The sequence below is a fragment of the Trachurus japonicus genome, chromosome 9 (assembly GCF_045865225.1).
Source record: "Trachurus japonicus isolate A0001 chromosome 9, Traja_1.0".
In the NCBI taxonomy this organism is placed as follows: Eukaryota; Metazoa; Chordata; class Actinopteri; order Carangiformes; family Carangidae; genus Trachurus; species Trachurus japonicus.
This window is the reverse complement of record NC_140915.1, coordinates 24,036,003-24,052,673: the sequence shown is the minus strand read 5'-3', so window position 1 is coordinate 24,052,673 and position 16,671 is coordinate 24,036,003. Positions and strand designations below refer to the sequence as shown.

General features: G+C 39.8%; 3 protein-coding genes across 5 annotated transcripts; 2 read left to right on the top strand and 1 right to left on the bottom strand.

Moving 5' to 3' along the window:
- Positions 1–301: 301 nt before the first annotated feature.
- On the top strand, positions 302–6,056 carry rsrc2 (arginine/serine-rich coiled-coil 2). Of its 2 annotated transcripts, none has more exons than XM_085786705.1 (10): positions 302–432; positions 1,469–1,613; positions 2,034–2,074; positions 3,290–3,453; positions 3,665–3,796; positions 3,911–3,958; positions 4,518–4,603; positions 4,700–4,962; positions 5,110–5,199; positions 5,320–6,056. In XM_085786705.1, the coding sequence occupies exons 1-10, from the start codon at positions 427–429 to the stop codon at positions 5,503–5,505; spliced, it is 1,161 nt and encodes a 386-aa protein (XP_085642831.1). In that variant the 5' UTR covers positions 302–426; the 3' UTR covers positions 5,506–6,056. The 2 variants fall into 2 exon arrangements, with proteins under 2 accessions (XP_085642831.1, XP_085642830.1); XM_085786704.1 differs by having other exon boundaries at positions 3,911–4,027.
- A 1,868-nt stretch (positions 6,057–7,924) lies between these two features.
- On the bottom strand, positions 7,925–11,833 carry LOC146981465 (uncharacterized). Of its 2 annotated transcripts, none has more exons than XM_085786702.1 (4): positions 9,875–10,147; positions 9,417–9,546; positions 9,186–9,319; positions 7,925–9,100 (listed from the first exon to the last, which is right to left on the bottom strand). In XM_085786702.1, exons 1-4 carry the CDS (start codon positions 9,992–9,994, stop codon positions 8,321–8,323), a joined length of 1,164 nt encoding a protein of 387 aa, XP_085642828.1. In that variant the 5' UTR covers positions 9,995–10,147; the 3' UTR covers positions 7,925–8,320. The 2 variants fall into 2 exon arrangements, with proteins under 2 accessions (XP_085642828.1, XP_085642827.1); XM_085786701.1 differs by lacking the exon at positions 9,875–10,147 and adding an exon at positions 11,660–11,833 and having other exon boundaries at positions 8,182–9,100.
- zcchc8 (zinc finger, CCHC domain containing 8) lies at positions 11,463–16,298 on the top strand. Its single transcript, XM_085786700.1, has 14 exons — positions 11,463–11,670; positions 11,851–11,890; positions 11,985–12,059; positions 12,220–12,316; positions 12,407–12,484; positions 12,578–12,681; positions 12,961–13,026; positions 13,134–13,194; positions 13,291–13,427; positions 13,542–13,684; positions 13,796–13,911; positions 14,088–14,174; positions 14,497–14,617; positions 14,819–16,298. The coding sequence occupies exons 1-14, from the start codon at positions 11,490–11,492 to the stop codon at positions 15,916–15,918; spliced, it is 2,406 nt and encodes an 801-aa protein (XP_085642826.1). The 5' UTR covers positions 11,463–11,489; the 3' UTR covers positions 15,919–16,298.
- The last annotated feature ends 373 nt before the right edge of the window (positions 16,299–16,671 follow it).

Below are 16,671 nucleotides of genomic sequence, written 5' to 3'. Positions count from 1 at the left end.
GTGTTTTAATTCACCACTGACTATAATATTATTTGGACCACCGAATACATTAACAAAATGCCTTTTACAGGAGGTTTACGCGATCAATATCAGCACTATTCCTCATATTTTAACTTATCAAACTTGTCAAACTCGGAACCCAACGTGGTACAATTAGATGCATCGAATTACATGTAATGTCAAGTAGATACGTATAAATGAATCGGCTTTGTTAAGATGGGATTTCTTTTGCGTATATTCACCGTGCCCCTGGTAATTTCTCGGACAGTAAGAGATTCCAGGGGCAAAACCTGGCAACCCCGATAAGAACGGCGCTGAGCCGCACAACGGCAGCAGCAGCAGCTTGACTCGAGCACCGACTTCACCGCGTCCGTCTGCCGAGGCAACAATAACAACGGTGTTACACACACGGTGCTCTTCGAAATTATGTCGGTAAGTACCATTACACGGTCATTATCGAGACATACACGAACGCAGCGAAATCCAAACGGCGTTACTTCACGTTCACAATTATATTTAGCAATCATTTTTCTTAAAGATGGCGGTTAGCATTACTTAGCTTAGCATCGTAGCAAACAGCACTGTGATGGTTTTATGAATGACGAACGTAGAGGGATTTAGCCGAGCTATGTAGCATATTAGCTATCTAGCTGTTTATTTTGTGCTTACTACGATTATCCCAGTAATGGGTTTGCACATTTCTGTCCAAAGATTAAATTCACTGGATGACGTATGTCGATGTAGCGCACCTGAGAAAACGACCATCAACCAAACCAGAAGCAGCTTTTAACATTGCAAGATTGGCGGATTTAATAAGGAGGTAACTTAATGCTATTGTTAGCCTGATTACAAGCGCTGTTTATGGATAATAGCTCACTGACCCCGTGCCTGATATGTACCAAATAGTTTAAATTAGTTCTTAGGTCTGTTATTACGAGACATGTTTTCACGGACTTAGCATATTAAGAATATTTAGTAAGCAGAAAAACTAGAGTCACGAAAGAGTGCAATAGAATAGACGACTAAAATGTTTACAATAAGCAGAATGCAAAACACGAAGATAGCCTGTAGGACACTTCAACCCAGCCACTGTTCACTTAATTTCTTTCTTTTCTTTTTTTTTTTTTTTAATTATTCTTGAAACAAAGGGGCAGTTGGGTGATGTGGTGAATATATTTTCTAGGAAGACACAGAAATCGAGTATGAACATAAAATTTAGTGATGGAGAGAGTTAGGTGTAGATGGTTAAGTTTTGCCTGTGTGAAGTAATATTTGGCAGGGCAGATATTAGTATTATTGCTGAATCAGTCATAGTCAACTTGCTGTAACCCAAATCATTGGATGTGAGGAATGATAACAGTAATACTTGTTTTGTACTAGATCACATTACCTGTCCTAGAGTGTAGTATTACTTGAACATAATGCTCGATTTGATGCTGATGTTTGTTCTCATATCCATTTGTTTAAGGGAAGCGACAATGACTCCGTTGAACTGACCAGGACAGGCTCCCCAGTTCATCACAGAAAAAAACACAACATGGAGTCATCCAGATCTCCCAGAAGCTCCAAACACCACCATTCACGGTCAAGGTCACGCTCCAGGGACCAAAAACGTTAGTATTCAATCTAAGTATGACCACAGCATGTGCAGTGAAAATTTATTCTCAGCATGTACACACATGAAATGTATCATTTGCTAGTCAGGACAGAAGATGTACCAACTGAGTCTGGCACATGCACTAAATACACTTATATTTTAGAGGTGACTGTGCCTTTACTTCCATGATGTTTCATTGGCATATTATAGTAAGATAACACAACATCAGTTACTGGACAAAGTCTGCATTCCCAATGTTTTCTTTTTAAAGTGCAAATTTAGTGTAAGCTCAGGGAAGTAAATACCAATTAGAAGAGTAGATTTGTTGTTTGTTTGTCCAAACAGGCTCTTCCCAACCTAATTTTTTTTCTGATATCGAAAAGGTAATTTTGAAATGTATATCTGACAGCAGCAATCTCTTTCCCCCTGTTTCTAGGTGACAGAAAATACAGACGGAGTCGCAGCAGGAGCAAAGAGGTAAATGATAAATTAATTTATATGTAATTGAAAAAAACACATTTGATGTGATTATAAAGGCCTTAAGTCATAGTCCTTGTTAGAATTAGGTTGAGGTGAGTATATTTTAATACGTTTTATGTTACAATAACCAAAGTTAAGAGTGAAAGAAATAGGGAGATGGGTTTACTCAGATGGAAAGGGTCCTCTCTTACCTTTCCTGTGCAGACATGTGTCAGAAGGAGCTGTCATCCTTGGATATGTCATTGTGTGTAACCATAGTAAATGGTGAAGAGTAGATTTTTTTTCTTTTTTTTTTTCTTCTATTTTCTTTTTTTGTTAAATCCTGTGTGTAGATCACATGATAACATTTCTACAATAAATCATACTCAGCGTGCTAATGCACGAAGAGACTGAACAGAAGACCCTGCTGACATAGCAAAATAATATGTCTACTACTGGGACAGGTAACTATCTGCCATTCAAACTCCTATTTGTCTCACACTATCAGTAGAAAAATGGAATTAACTCTGCATCTCTTGCAGCTAGGAATGGGCATAATTAATCAAATAAATCTGAAAATGAATCCAAATGGAAATCTCATGGTGCTCTTTCCATATCATGTACAAAGCTGCAGCTTTGCCTATCTGGCTAATCGCCAGTATATAAAACAACTACCGTCCAAACTGTGGTCATACAAGATAAACACTGTGTGACGCCTCAAGATGTGTTGGAATAAAAATGTAGTGGTGTTTCTCATGTTAATTTGTCATTGTATGCTGTATGACTTGGATGACGCAAGTAGAAAAGCTGTAAGAAGTAAGTTGGATCCACATCTGCATTGGCTCGGGTTCAAACCATTAAGTTGATATTGAATTGTTGATGTTGCTGAACTGAAAAAAAAAAAACAATAAGTAAGTCTTGTTCTCAGAATCAGAAACCTTAGGGTTTGCATGCACAATACTGAAAGATGTGAGAGGCTCCAAACATGGTTTAATTAATCCCTGTAATCATATTGAAAATATGCATTCAGATTTGTTTGTATCACAGAAATGCCCACAGTTACAATCATGTTTTGAGAATGACATGAGAACATGTTCCAAAAGTTGATTTTACATTTGACATGGCGTTTTTTCAACTTGTCAAAATTTATTTCATACCTTCTGCTCTAAGCCATGGTACTAACTCTTTTTGTTGCACTATTTTCCTGAAAGAGACAACTTCTTCTTAAAACAGGCACGAAAGAGGGACTCTGAGAAGCCATCAAAGTCGCACAGAAAAACAGATGAGCAGCAAGAACAGGAACGACTTTCAGGGGAGAATGGAGAGGAGAGATCCAGACGCAAAGACAGGAAGCTCTCCAAGGGCCGGAGCTTGTCCAGGTCACACTCACGAGAGAGGTTAGTAGACTACAAAAAGAAGTATGTTAACAAGTCCTTTCATTTCTTTAAGGGTATGTTTCTGGTATAGTTTCTAGATTAGTTGTGTTGGCTCCATGATGCTTTGGTTAGAATATTAATAATAATAATCATATCTGATTTTTTTCCCAGTTACACACACATATATATATATATATTTGATTTATATTGAAAGGGGTCTTGTTACTTTCAGGCGGCATCACAGCCGAAGTCGTGATAAACGGCGATCGCGGTCGCGCAGCCGGGACAGGAAGAAGAAGGCCAGGTCTCGCTCAGGTTCAAGGACCAAACACCGTCATCATAGCAGGAGTCGCAGTAAAAGCAGGTGGGCATACTTGAAATACAACCATTTCTAGTGGCAATTAAGTGTTTTTGAACTTTGATTATTTTACATGTCACTGACCGTATATTCACTGAATTATTTGGTTTGCTTCACCAGGGAGCGAAAGAAGAGGAGCGAGAAAGTGCGCAGAAAGAGTCGAAGCAGGTCTGTTAATCCACCTGCTTTCCGGGGCCGAAACACAGCTATGGATGCACAAGAGGCCCTGGCCAGAAGGTTAGGGAGCAGCTTGCAGTGCAGTTACAATATAGATGGCTGGTCATTCTGGACTTTCTGGCTATGATACTGTTTTTTATTATAGTGGACTAATTGTTTTTTAAACACACATCAGGTTGTACTACTGTATTGTATACGGTAAATACCATCCTGGGTCATTAGTCAGTACAGCTGGGTGTCACTTGAAGATTAGGCCAGGGCTGGTTAATCAGGGCATTAGTGAGTTAATCTAACAAGACAGGTATTGTCAGTATGGGCACCACTACCTGCTGGTGCTAACATGAAAATAAAACAGCAGAATTTATCTTCCCCTTTAAAAACTGGAAACTCAGATGGCCTCAAATTCTCTGAGTCAGTTAACTGTGCAACAAGCCATATTATCTGCCTGAGATTATCTGAGTTTTTCCTCCCCATACATGTCGAGCGCAACATACTTTTTTTTCCTTTTTTTTTTTTTGAATAAAATGATCTTTGTTCTTTTTCTTTCCAGGTTAGAGAGAGCCAAGAAACTCCAGGAACAGAAAGAGAAGGAACTGTTGGAGAAACAGCAGCAACAACAGCAGGAGATAGCTGCAGGTAAGAAGTGCTTTGTCTGCAACTTTTGAAAACTTTGATTATTTGAGTAAAATCTGAATGGAATCGTTTATGCCGTTATGTGTAATTCATTTTCAGTGGCCGCCCCTATCGCAGTTGCTGCTGCTGCGGCAGCTGCTGTCTCAAACCCTGCCCTCAATGTGGCAGCCCTGCTGGCCTCTGGGACTCAGGTCACACCTCAGATTGCTATGGCAGCACAAATGGCAGCTCTTCAAGCAAAAACACTGGCAGAGACTGGTATTGCTGTTCCCAGCTACTACAATCCATCCGCTGTAAATCCCATGAAGTTTGCAGAGCAGGAGAAAAAGAGAAAAAAGCTATGGCAGGGAAAGAAGGATGGGGTAAGATTTCATTTTGCTCCTATTGAATATTTATTAACCAGTGCTATGCATGTCCAGCTTTATTTCCTCAGATCATCATAATTGGTTATTGAAAGTACATGCACATCATAGGATATACTTTAATGATTATTTATTTATATTTTTAAGGACAAATCCCAGACAGCTGAGTTGTGGGAGAAGCTAAACTTTGGAAACAAGGACCAAAATGTTAAATTTCGCAAACTAATGGGTATTAAAGTAAGTATAATTGCATTACTTCCCTTAACCTGAAATGCTTGATACTAAATGTACAGTCATAACTTTTAGCTTTCCTACCTGCAACTTCTCAAAGTTAAACTGAATTTACTGTCTGTGCAGGGAGATGAAGAAGCAGAAACTTCCAAACCACTTAATGATGATGGCTTGAAGACTCTTCAAAAACAGGAGGAGATGTTTAGGAACCTTGATGTTCAGTACGAAATGGCTCGGTCTCAGACACACACCCAGAGGGGAATGGGCCTCGGCTTCTCCTCATCATTCTCACGAGGAATGGATTCTATCTAGTGCCAAAAACTGACTGTCAGCGCCGCCCATCTGATCATATTGGACTTCCAATTCATCGCCAGCCCTCAAGCTTGCATGGATGTTGCTCTGAATCTGTAATTTATTTATAGACAAACATCTCGCGTATTGGAACATTACAATGTAAATACTCAGATGCTGAGTTTGTCTCAGTGTTGATTAATCTGTACATCTTTGGAAAAGGAAGCATCAATTTGACAGGTTGATGCTGGTTAAAGTTAGATTGTTGTTTTGAATAATGTGATAGCTTTTTTTTTTTTTTTTTTTTTTAACTCAAATATATATATTGATATGTGATTGTTTGAACATAAACTGGTAATAATGTGGTTCAAGTGAACACTCTTTACATCCATTTAGGAAAAGGCAACTGAAGTCAATGTCATTATCAGAATCTCTTAATGTCATCTTGCCTGATTGGGAAAAACTTTGGACTGTATTACATTTTGTCTTGAGGATCACCATGGATAGAGATGGGCCCAAGAAGAGTTATCACATATTTCAGATATCCTTGAAATAAATTAATTTTGTGTTGAGTGAGGTTTTTCATATCTCTAATCTTTTTTTATAAGTGATATTAACATCATATGGTCATTTTACTTTACATAGAAGATAATTCTGGCATGGATCCTCCACCTCATTTTGCAATGTTCTAGTACAGTGGTTCTCAAAGTGGGGTCCGGGGACCTTGGGAGGGTTAAAGGGGGTCCCCAACTTTTTCTTGAAATTTAACCACTTGTTTTCCGAGAAATTTTACCACTTGTCTAGAATTTTTTTAACCGTTATTTATTTTTTTTTTTGAGAATTTTTATCAGTTTTTTCTAGAAATGTTCAAACATTTTTGGAGAAATTGTACTACTTTTTTCCAAAAATTTCTCTACAATATTTCCAAAAATTCACGCCATTGACCCTAATTTAAATGTACATTGACTAAAAAAGTAACATTATTCAGTCTCATAACAAATATTTGTGTATTTCTGGTGTTTGCTTCCGTGGTTTAATTTAGGGTTCCTTTATGTTAAAAAGTTTGAGAAGGACTGTTCTAGTACATAAAAGGTTGATAGAGACAAAAGTAGAGCAGTGCACCTAGAACTGTTCTTCAGCTGCTTCTGTGTTATCCATAGCAATTTAAATCCACCAAAAGGTATTGGGCCTCATTCACAAACCGTTCTTAAGAAGAATGCTACTTAATATAACTATGGTAAATATGAACTAAATTATAATAAGCTGTTTTTTGGTTTCACTTCCAGCAGCAGTACCTCCACTTCACTACTTCAGTTCTTTTTACGTTTGGAGTCAGGTGTTCCCTCTGCAGATTTTCGTTTGAGCATTTCAACTTTCTTTCTCACTTTACGTTCTCCGTTCAGTCTGTGGGTTGTGTGCACACGGCCCTGCAGTCCCATGCCCTTTTACAGGCATTGATGGGGTGTTTATCTATGCTAATCCTGTGTTAATTAGGATCACCTGGCAACCTACTGTACGAGGAGATGGCATTCATCAATGTACAATAGGAACACAGCTGCGAATAATTCTGCTGTTTAAGAACACATGATGAATCTGACGTAGAGCAGCTTATATTAAGAAAGAAGAAGATTCTTAAAAAGATATTGGTGAATGAAGACCATTGTTTTTACCACTTAAAGGTTCAGATTGACAACTTGATTTTACAGACACTACAGTATTTGTGTGTTTAACCAAAAACCATATTTATTTTTGTCTGTACAGAGTTCCCAAACTCCATTGACAGACATTTCTGTTGTTGTCTTTTTGAACTTATTTTACATTGAAGAACCCAAGAGTTGTCTGTCTTGCTGCTGCTTTCATAGTAAAGCACTTAGACATTATTGGATGGTCCTTGGTAAAAAAAAAATCCCAAAGTTAAAGCAGAAGTAAGCGATATATTTGTGTTAATATAAGTCTTAAATAGTTATATCATCCGACAGCAATCACTTACATAGAGTGTTTGGACTGAAACACGGGTCTCTCAGTCCCTCTGCTCTGCTCTGAGCCGAGGAGAAAACTTTTCTCGTATCCTACAGTTTTTATCCAATGAGGAGAGAGAACGGCATGCAGGGCTGTGTGTGCAGCCAAGGGACGCCGTGAATGTGGTGACGTAGGGACGAGGACTGTTATGGTGCGTTCAAGGCAACCCGTAACTCGTGTTTTTCCGACCTGTGAAGTCATACCAGTTCGATCTGGTACGAGTTCACCGGTTGGAAGTTACGAGTGGCCGTTATAGTGACTTTCACAGGTAAAACAGGTCGGGAAAACACGAGTAGGTTGCCTGGAACGCTACAAAATCGTAAGTTGTGACTTGAAGCTGTAATTTACGGTTTCAAAAGCCGGCCTGGAACGCAGCATTAGCCAAAACGACCGGATCGCTTACTTCTGCTTTAATTCTCACAGATAAAATAACACATATTCTTGTAATACCAGTTCATACATACCTCCTTTAGAATCAAGATAATGCTAAATTAATTGTTGTCTTACATTGTACACTTACCATGTCATATAATTGCTTATGTGTAATTACATAAATTCTCACTGAAAGTTAGAAGAATCGTGCATTGTCACCCAACACAAGTTGTTACGAAACCTGATTTATTTATTTTTAAAGTTGCAAAGGTACAACTTAACTTATAAAATACACATTTATTTGAATGCTTCAGGTTAATTAATTCACCATATAGCTAACCCTTTTAGGGTACCAAGGGGGCTGGAGTCACTTCCACCTGACATTGGGTGAGTGAGGGCAGTGTAAAACCCCGGGGAGATCACCAGTCTGCGTGGCAATGCACCGTTATTTACAAATGAGGCTGGAGTACAGCACATGAGCCACGCCAGTGATGAGGTTGTGGTTGGCAAACTCCAGGATAAGGAGCAGGATTGGGTATTCACTATGTCTCTTCTCCAGGGTGGACTCTTCACTTAAGCCCATCCAGTGTAGCAGCAGTGTTCGCATGGCTTCTGGGAACAGCTCTGTGACTAGTTCCTCGGCAGGTGGCAAGTCACTTATTCTCTCAATATGCTGAACTTTAAAGCCCTCCACTTTTTGACTAATGCTGCTGTTGGCGGCTTGAAACTGTTTGCCCAGCCACTGTCCTACACAATTAAGCAGGGAACTTGAATACGCAGAGCCCCAGTCTTTAGCCTTCAGCAGGGCTAACACAGTTTTTGTCACATCATTTTCCTCAAGATTCCCAGTTATGTGCTGATCAATATTCTCCAAAAGTAGCAGGATGGTTTCCAGCAGCGCCGAGTGGTTTTGATGTTCCAAGGAGAGTTTGCCATCCAAGCTCTGCAATTTGTGTCTCACTTTGGATAAAACTTGTTGGCTTTGCTCGTTTGGCGAGGTCTTCTTGGGAAAAGAACAATAATCATGATCTTCTGATGTGTCACCTGCCTCACTGCCACAGACATCCAGTTCGGCGCCAACCTGGCAACGCTGAGACTGTAACATTTCATCTTTTGATTCTGCATCACACAGGCTGCTGGATCTGGGTCCAGCACAGTCGAGCTGTACACTCAGTTTGTAACTCATTTCCAGGGGGCTGTCATTTATCTGCGACTTCCAAACATCCTACAAAGGGGAGACCAAAATTATATAAAGGATATCCATAAAACCACATCATGCAGAGACGTACATTACATGAACTAAGATGTACCTGGAAGTTCTCCAGCACAGCTAGTTGATCTTGCTTACTATACAATTCAAAGGCCACTCGAAAGAGTCCTTGAACGCTGTAGAACCACAGGCTGTTATTTGCAGTGGGGACCTTCAACCCATGAAACCTGAACGCTGCAACAAACAGGGCAGAGTGTAGTGGGAGTCACTGAGGGGGAAAATGTGAACCTATAACATGTTGTGATGACCTACGTGTTATAGCCTACGTTACCTGAGGAAAAAATAATTTTTGTGGCCAATCCTTTCTTGGCAAACTTGGCATGGTACCTGGGGTGGTTCTCTGTTCGGATATCAGTAGTGGAGAAGACATCAGCTCCTAAATACAGAGGAATCAACGGGGCCTGAAACAGAGGAGAAGAACCATGAGTCCAGTCTTCAGATGTGAAACTGAAAGTGGCATAGGAGTATATTGATATCAATGTTTATGTAAATGGTAGATGCATTCATTTTGTCAAAATATTAGTTTAACTTAAACTCTTTCTGTTGAACAAATACACTTTAGTCAATACTTAAGATAGGCCTACCATTTTAATTTGATAATGATTTTGGTAACTTTGTTTGGAGCTGTGATGGTGGTGGCTGATAGAGGACCCTGTGCACAGGTCACCAAATCTAGGGAACAAATCTACCATTAACTTTGCTGTAAGAACAGAAAAAAACCATATTCACCTTGTGGGGACACTCTGTCAGCCTGAACGATGTTAGATTCATCAAGTAAATAAAGCGGATTTTCCGTGAGCTGCCGTCCCACTGCGGTAAAGTGAGGTGGACAGTTGAGCAACTTGACATTGTTGTACGCAAATGAAGGTTCGCACTCTGTTACATTTGGGTCCTGATCTATCGAGTCAAGTGACTGGGTTTGATGCACATACTGGAAATGAAAGCTATGAATTGAACGGCTGCAAAAACCGAAGTGGTCCACGCATCAGAAACAGGAAAGTGGTGAGTTTTTGAAGCCCTGAACGCTGTCTTACAGACCAGTGAAGCCACTGTGTGTGCTTAGTGACTCTTTCCAATAAAATACTAATACCGTGTGCCAAAAAGACACTGTAAAACTAAATATAAAAAGTGCCAAATAAAACTGATACATCATTTGATCATGATTCATGGATGACTCCTGTGGATTAATCCTATGTTTAACTTCTCATTTAATCATTCACTTTAACAATGTTTGTTTTGTCTAAGCAACTGTCCAATCCACATAATTATTAAATGTAATATATCATACATAAATATTATACATATACATATTGTGCAACAGATGCAAGGATATGCACCATATTGTCACATCTGAGAAGCTGGAAACTTGAACACAACAAATAATAACATAATTGTCAATTAATTATTCATCATTCAGCAAATCAGTGCAGCTCCACTTCCATTGCCAGCTACAGCAGCCTACTTTTTGTAAGCAAATATACTATAGTGTAGCAAGTTCTGCAGCCGGATCTGTCTGTCCTCTTGTTTTCCGTCATCACAACATTGAAAATCAATAAAAATCTGATTTTGAAAAAGGTCATTGTGGAGGGACACTATTTTCCTTTGAAATGCAATGAACTAAAAGCAGCATGAAAAGAAACTACTCAAGTGAAGTGCAACAATCTCTTTGTTTTTTATTTCAACTACTGTATAGTCACTTTAAGATTTCTAACAGCAAAGTCTTTGGTTAAACTACTGGAGAAACCGTAATTGTCAAAATGCTGCTTGATTTTATGTGTAAGCTACAGATGAAAACAGATGTAATGTTTTTTTTTTCCTTATCTCTTTTATAATTTAATCTGTCGTAATTTAGTGTTTAGTCCCTCTCTTCTAGTAATTCTTTTTAAATTGCTTTATTAACAATTGGACAATACTGTTTTAGCCAGAAGTAATAGTTATATAAATGATAGGAAAACCCTAAGAATAATTAATACATAAAAAAATATATACATATTAATTAAATAAATGACCAAAATAGAGTTTGTTTTCAATGCCTTTTGGATTTGTTGTCCATCCATAGTGGTGCTATACTGATGTAGTTCGTGCAAAAAAACTGTGTGAGACTTGGTTTTGGAGTCATGCCTCCTGCCTCTCTTCTAGCAAAGTCCTTCTAGGACTAACGTCTCTGCTTCTAGTAATGTTTGTGAGACCTGTAAGACAACGCTGAGGGCGAATTATTCCCCTTATACTCTGCCAATCATACTTAGGTCTACTAAGCACGTGACATCAAGAGCAACCAATGAATACGAAGTGTCGTCGCTTTGACCTCTGACCTTCAGTGGCGTAGAGCTGCACCGGGGCAAAGATGGCTGAAGTCAATTTCGGGGACAGTGAGCTCTTTCAGCAGCTCGATGATGACTCGGCGCCGCTGGTTCCGACCCACATTCGCTTCACAGATGACGGGGAAGAGCCGGGGGAGCCGGGCCTGCTCCGGGGCAGGCTGGAGGAGTGTGATGAGGACATCCAGAGACTCACCGAGGAGAATATCCTTCTGCTAGAGGCGGTGTAGCTCTGGGGGTGTAGCACTAGCCGCGGTGTGCTAGCAGCCTCCTGCGAGCAACCAAAACAAACACATAAAAAATACACAACCTGAATATGAGTAGTGGTATACATGTATAACATATCAGCAGGCTTTCTGACCATTTCCTTAACCCGTAGACCACATAAAGGCCTAAGGAGGAAACTAAATATCCTGGCACGGCCGAGGTAATGAGCTGACACTTGGTTATGCGGACAGCAAATAAAACGAAACTACTCATCCACTAATCTAAGGGCTCATTTTTCCTCTGATGTTTTACAGCGGCATCACAGTGGAGGATGTCAACATTGACGGACCACTTCTTCAGATCCTTTATGCAAACAACAGCATTTCCAAGTAAGCTATCACGTTATTTTCCTCTCAGTGTATCGGTCCGTGGGGACTAGTGGATCTTGCCCCCCGTCTGTTATAGTTGTTGCACCTCAGATAATTAATAGGATACGGTTCGCTTTTGTGTGTAAATAATGATGGCAAATAAACAATGTCTCTCCTGTAGGCAGTGTCGTCAAGAAATTGAAGATTGCATCTGCAGTGTGATTTTGAAGCACCAGAAAATGGGCCATGGAAAGAAAAAGTCCCACGTTAAACCCCAGGTATTTAGACAGAATTTCTGTTATGATGATTAATATCCATAAAGTTAAGACTTGGCAAAAAAACTAAACATGTCCTATTGTTTTATAAAGAATTCAGCTTTTGCTCTGGAGGAAGATCCTCTGAAGTCGTCTTCCACTAGTGTAAGGACAACAACAGAAGCCTTCAAAGTGAGTATTTACCAGTATTTCTCAGCAGTTTCTTTTTCTGCAGGTTATATCAATGAATTATAAACTTGTTTTCATTTTTTTTCTCTATTGTAGGTGATTGGAAGTGTCTTATATTTCACTACCTTCAGTGTTGATAAACTTGGACAGCCTCTGGTCAACGAAAGCCCCCAGCTGACAGATGGATGGGATATTCCAACGTATCTTTAAGATGGATCAATTGCCACTTTGTCAAACATATTCTACCTGCTGTGGATTAGTATAGTGCCATGGTAATTTGCTGTCTGGATGGAAGAGAAGATTTTTTTTTTTAAGGGAAAAGTGTTTTGATTTCATTTTTTCTTGGTATGTTCTCATTCTCAAATGGACAGCACATAAACAGGACTTGTGCTGCAAAGTTTAAGTACGGTAGTCAGGATAAGTAGTTTGTGTATTGCAGTGCATACGAATGCAAAATAATTTCCTGAAATGTTGTAAAGCTATCACCAGGTTTTCAACCAAGTTGTTGGAACAGATGGACAGGAAATTGAAATGAAAGACAAAAGGTATGACAGCTTAACATAAGCTTTATTTATTTTTACATCATCCGTTTATAACTTGCTTCTTATAAATTGCTGTTTTATAATACGCTCTTACTTACTGTCCATTCTAGATCCAAGTCGATGTGTTTCAACTGTGGATCCGGCGGTCATCAGCTTAGAGATTGTCCTAATGTAAGAATAATGATTCATTATAATGGCATTAACGCAAATTAAACACACTGAAGAGTGAGTTGATTTTAAGACATTTATACATGGTTGCCTCCCTAGCCTAAAGACATGGCTGCAATCAATGAGAGAAGAAAGGAGTTTAACCAAAACAACAACCAGGCCATGCAGAGTAATCAACGATACCATGCTGATGAAGTGGAGGAGCGGTTTGCGAAGTACAAGCCTGGAGTCATGAGGTAGGATAATAGCTTAGAACACAGCATAATCTCACCACATACAATACCTATTGCAATAAGTAATAGTAAAAGTTGATGATTCAATCTTTTTCATACGGTTGCACTTTAACACAGTGAGGAGCTGCTGGCGGCACTGGGCATTGATGGCAACACCCTCCCTCCTCTGATTTATCGCATGAGGCAGCTAGGCTATCCACCAGGTTGGCTCAAAGAGGCAGAGATGGAGAACTCTGGCTTAACGCTGTATGATGGAAATGGTATGCCTCGAATCAAACTGACACTTATGTGGTCCTGCTCATTTTTAATTGTAATGTCTTTGAAATGTACAGATATTGGGCTTAATCAGTTTTTCTTTTTTTCTTTTGTAGCTTCAAGTAATGGCAACATAACAGACAACAGCAATTCACAAAACCTCTCCTATGATGTCACCAAACTGGTAGATTTCCCAGGATTCAACGTACCTACACCAGACAAAATGAAAGACGTAAGTCATGTATATAACCTTCACGTGATATTATACTATATTTCTGTGTAAATTATTTTGTCTACTAGTAACATCGTAAACTTGGTGCACTGTCAACTCAGAAGTTTCACTGCATGTATAAGTATCCATAACTATTGTGTGTCTCACTGTTTGTGTTTTTTTTTTCTGGCCTTCAGGAGTTCATGCAGTATGGTTCAATTCCAATACAAAACAACCACTTGAAACAAAACTATGCTGCCTACCTGTCGAACAACTTTCCAATGGTAACTATCTTAAAACATCAAATAAAACGTAACTTTCTTGATGGAGGTCATTATATCAGTCATTCTAAATCGATACAAAAACAAAAACTCCCGTTATCCTATATGCTTTTTGGAGTATGTAGTGGATATTCATTCTTCATAATCCCATTTTGACAACCAACCATACAACATACTACAAATATTAAGTGCACAGTTCTCTGTGTTACTCCAGCCTCAGTATTTCTGCATCGACACTTAAATTAGGATGAGGGTGTGTGACATGTGATTTTGGGCAGAGCCCTTGCAGAGTCTCATTCCAGATGTCATTCTTCCTTGCCAACAGCCTGGTGCCACCTCTAACAAAAGACGCCATGAATCTGACTCATCGCCACAGCTAAGGAAGAAGAACAGGTCCAGTCCTGACAGGAACTCAGACAGAAGCTCAGACATGGATATTGAATCGGGTAACCATAAATCTTGATCATTTTTCTCAGCACGCACATAATATGCATTAAATGCCCAGAACACACTGTTATATTTGAGCAGTAATCTTTAATTTTGGAGAATAGAGAATATTGTACAGTATTTTTTTATCAGGTGTCTCTTTGTTTAGTCAAAGTGCCACTTTTCAGTCCTTTTGTGACCTTGTTTATGTCATCTTCCAGACCCAGGAACACCTTATCATGGGCCTGGTGACTTCCAGTTCCAACCGCCACTGCCCCCTGGCTCTCCTTGCTTCAGTTCACCTCCTCCTTTACCGCATGGCACGCCTCCTGCAACACCTACTCCCCCACCTCTCCCTAAAGGTACGCCTCCTCCCACACCCACCAATGGCTCTCCAGCTCTGCGAGGGCGGAACTGGACAGTAGTTGACGAGACCGCGGAGGGAGCGGAGGATGAGCTGACACTGGAGGAGCTGGAAGAGCAGCAGAGGTTGATTTGGGCAGCTCTCGAAAATGCTGACACGGCCACAAACAGTGACTGTGAGACACCTGCTATGGGAACACCTGTGCCTAGTTCGTCAAGTGTGTCCACACCCGCACATGTCGACACAGAAACGGAGGAGATTGAGGAAGCGATGGACACAGTGACACCTGCAGAAACTGGCCCTCACAGTGAAAATCAAAGGGAACTAAATGTTCAAGATATTTCCTCTCAGAGCCCTGGACTAATCAAAGTTGAGGAAGACAGCCCTCAGAGTCCTGAACCAGTCAAAACCCAAGACAACAACCCCCAGGTTCCTGGTCCAGAAAAATCCCATGACAACAGCCCCCAGGTTCCTGGTCCAGAAAAATCCCAAGACGACGGCCCCCAGGGTCCTGGTCCAGTCAAATCTCACGAAGAAAGCCCACAGAGTCCTGGTCCAGTCAAATCTCACAAAGAAAGCCCACAGAGTCCTGGTCCAGTCAAATCTCACGAAGAAAGCCCACAGAGTCCTGGTCCAGTCAAATCTCACGAAGAAAGCCCACAGAGTCCTGGTCCAGTCAAATCTCACGATGACACCCCACAGAGTCCTGATCCTGTCAAATCCAAGGAAGATACCCCGCAGAGCCCTGCTCTAGATTTCTCTGGAGCTGGTGATTGTGCTTCTCCTAAGCATGCTGAGAAGATAACAGCTGTTCCTCATCGGAGTAGATTTGCCGCTGGCATTGTTCCATTTGAAGATACACCAGAATTCACTGAAGTTGCCGAAGCCACTGGCACATACCTTAAGATCAGAGACTTACTTAAAAGTTCCCCGCGAAGTTTGGCAAAGAAAAAATAAAAATTTGCTGTCTTGATTCGTTTGTTTTGATTACAAGGATTTTTTTTAAGCGAAAACTTTTATTTTCAACTCCATCCTACCAAGCATGTTTTTTTAGCTGGTTGTTATTTTGTACAAAGCTGAATATCTGCTGTATATACATTTGATCTGCAACCATACAGTAAGGGGATGATGGCAACAGCAACGTTGTTTTTGACTAGTTAGTCTCAGATTTTTGTAGTAGTAGTAGTCTTACTTTGGCTGTTGATTTTATGGTAAAATTTTGTAAAATTGCCATTTCATGATATGTATTATTTCCACAACATGTAATTTAAATGGCTTTTTATATTTTTGTCCTACTTAAATTGCTCTAAAATCAAAGAATCATGCCTGTTTCAGTGCTTTATTTTGTGTGATGATTTGATTTTTCTGTATGTTGGTGACAGTAAACAAGTTGACCCTCTGTTGCTATAATCTGCTTACTTATGATCAACTTCGCAAATGAAATTGCACCCTGAAATGTTGCTCTAAAACATTTTTGTTCTTATGACCTTACAATTTGACCTACATATTTTTCTTTATTGTACCATTTATCAAATTGATTCCTATCAAATCTGACATGAACTTAATCCCCCACCCTCACCCCTCACACTGACTATAATCCAGTCCATCTTCCAAACTGTAAGTACACGCAGTGTGCACCAACATTCCCATGTGTCTATAATAATTGCTCTTACATTTTAACATGACTTGTACATACATGCTGAATACCTA

What these genes read in the sequence shown, in the direction of transcription:
- zcchc8 (XM_085786700.1), top strand. Translation starts at nt 11,490, where the DNA reads ATGGCTGAAGTCAATTTCGGGGACAGTGAGCTCTTTCAGCAGCTCGAT. An exon ending in GATGGATGGGATATTCCAAC is followed by an intron (nt 12,682 to 12,960) that starts GTATCTTTAAGA and finishes AATGTTGTAAAG; the next exon opens with CTATCACCAGGTTTTCAACC. An exon ending in AACGCTGTATGATGGAAATG is followed by an intron (nt 13,685 to 13,795) that starts GTATGCCTCGAA and finishes TTTCTTTTGTAG; the next exon opens with CTTCAAGTAATGGCAACATA.
- LOC146981465 (XM_085786701.1), bottom strand. Translation starts at nt 11,827, where the DNA reads ATGGTCAGAAAGCCTGCTGATATGTTATACATGTATACCACTACTCAT. An exon ending in AAAAATTATTTTTTCCTCAG is followed by an intron (nt 9,320 to 9,416) that starts GTAACGTAGGCT and finishes TGTTTGTTGCAG; the next exon opens with CGTTCAGGTTTCATGGGTTG. An exon ending in CTGTGCTGGAGAACTTCCAG is followed by an intron (nt 9,101 to 9,185) that starts GTACATCTTAGT and finishes TCCCCTTTGTAG; the next exon opens with GATGTTTGGAAGTCGCAGAT.
- rsrc2 (XM_085786704.1), top strand. An exon ending in AGGTCACACTCACGAGAGAG is followed by an intron (nt 3,454 to 3,664) that starts GTTAGTAGACTA and finishes TGTTACTTTCAG; the next exon opens with GCGGCATCACAGCCGAAGTC. An exon ending in GGCAGGGAAAGAAGGATGGG is followed by an intron (nt 4,963 to 5,109) that starts GTAAGATTTCAT and finishes TATATTTTTAAG; the next exon opens with GACAAATCCCAGACAGCTGA.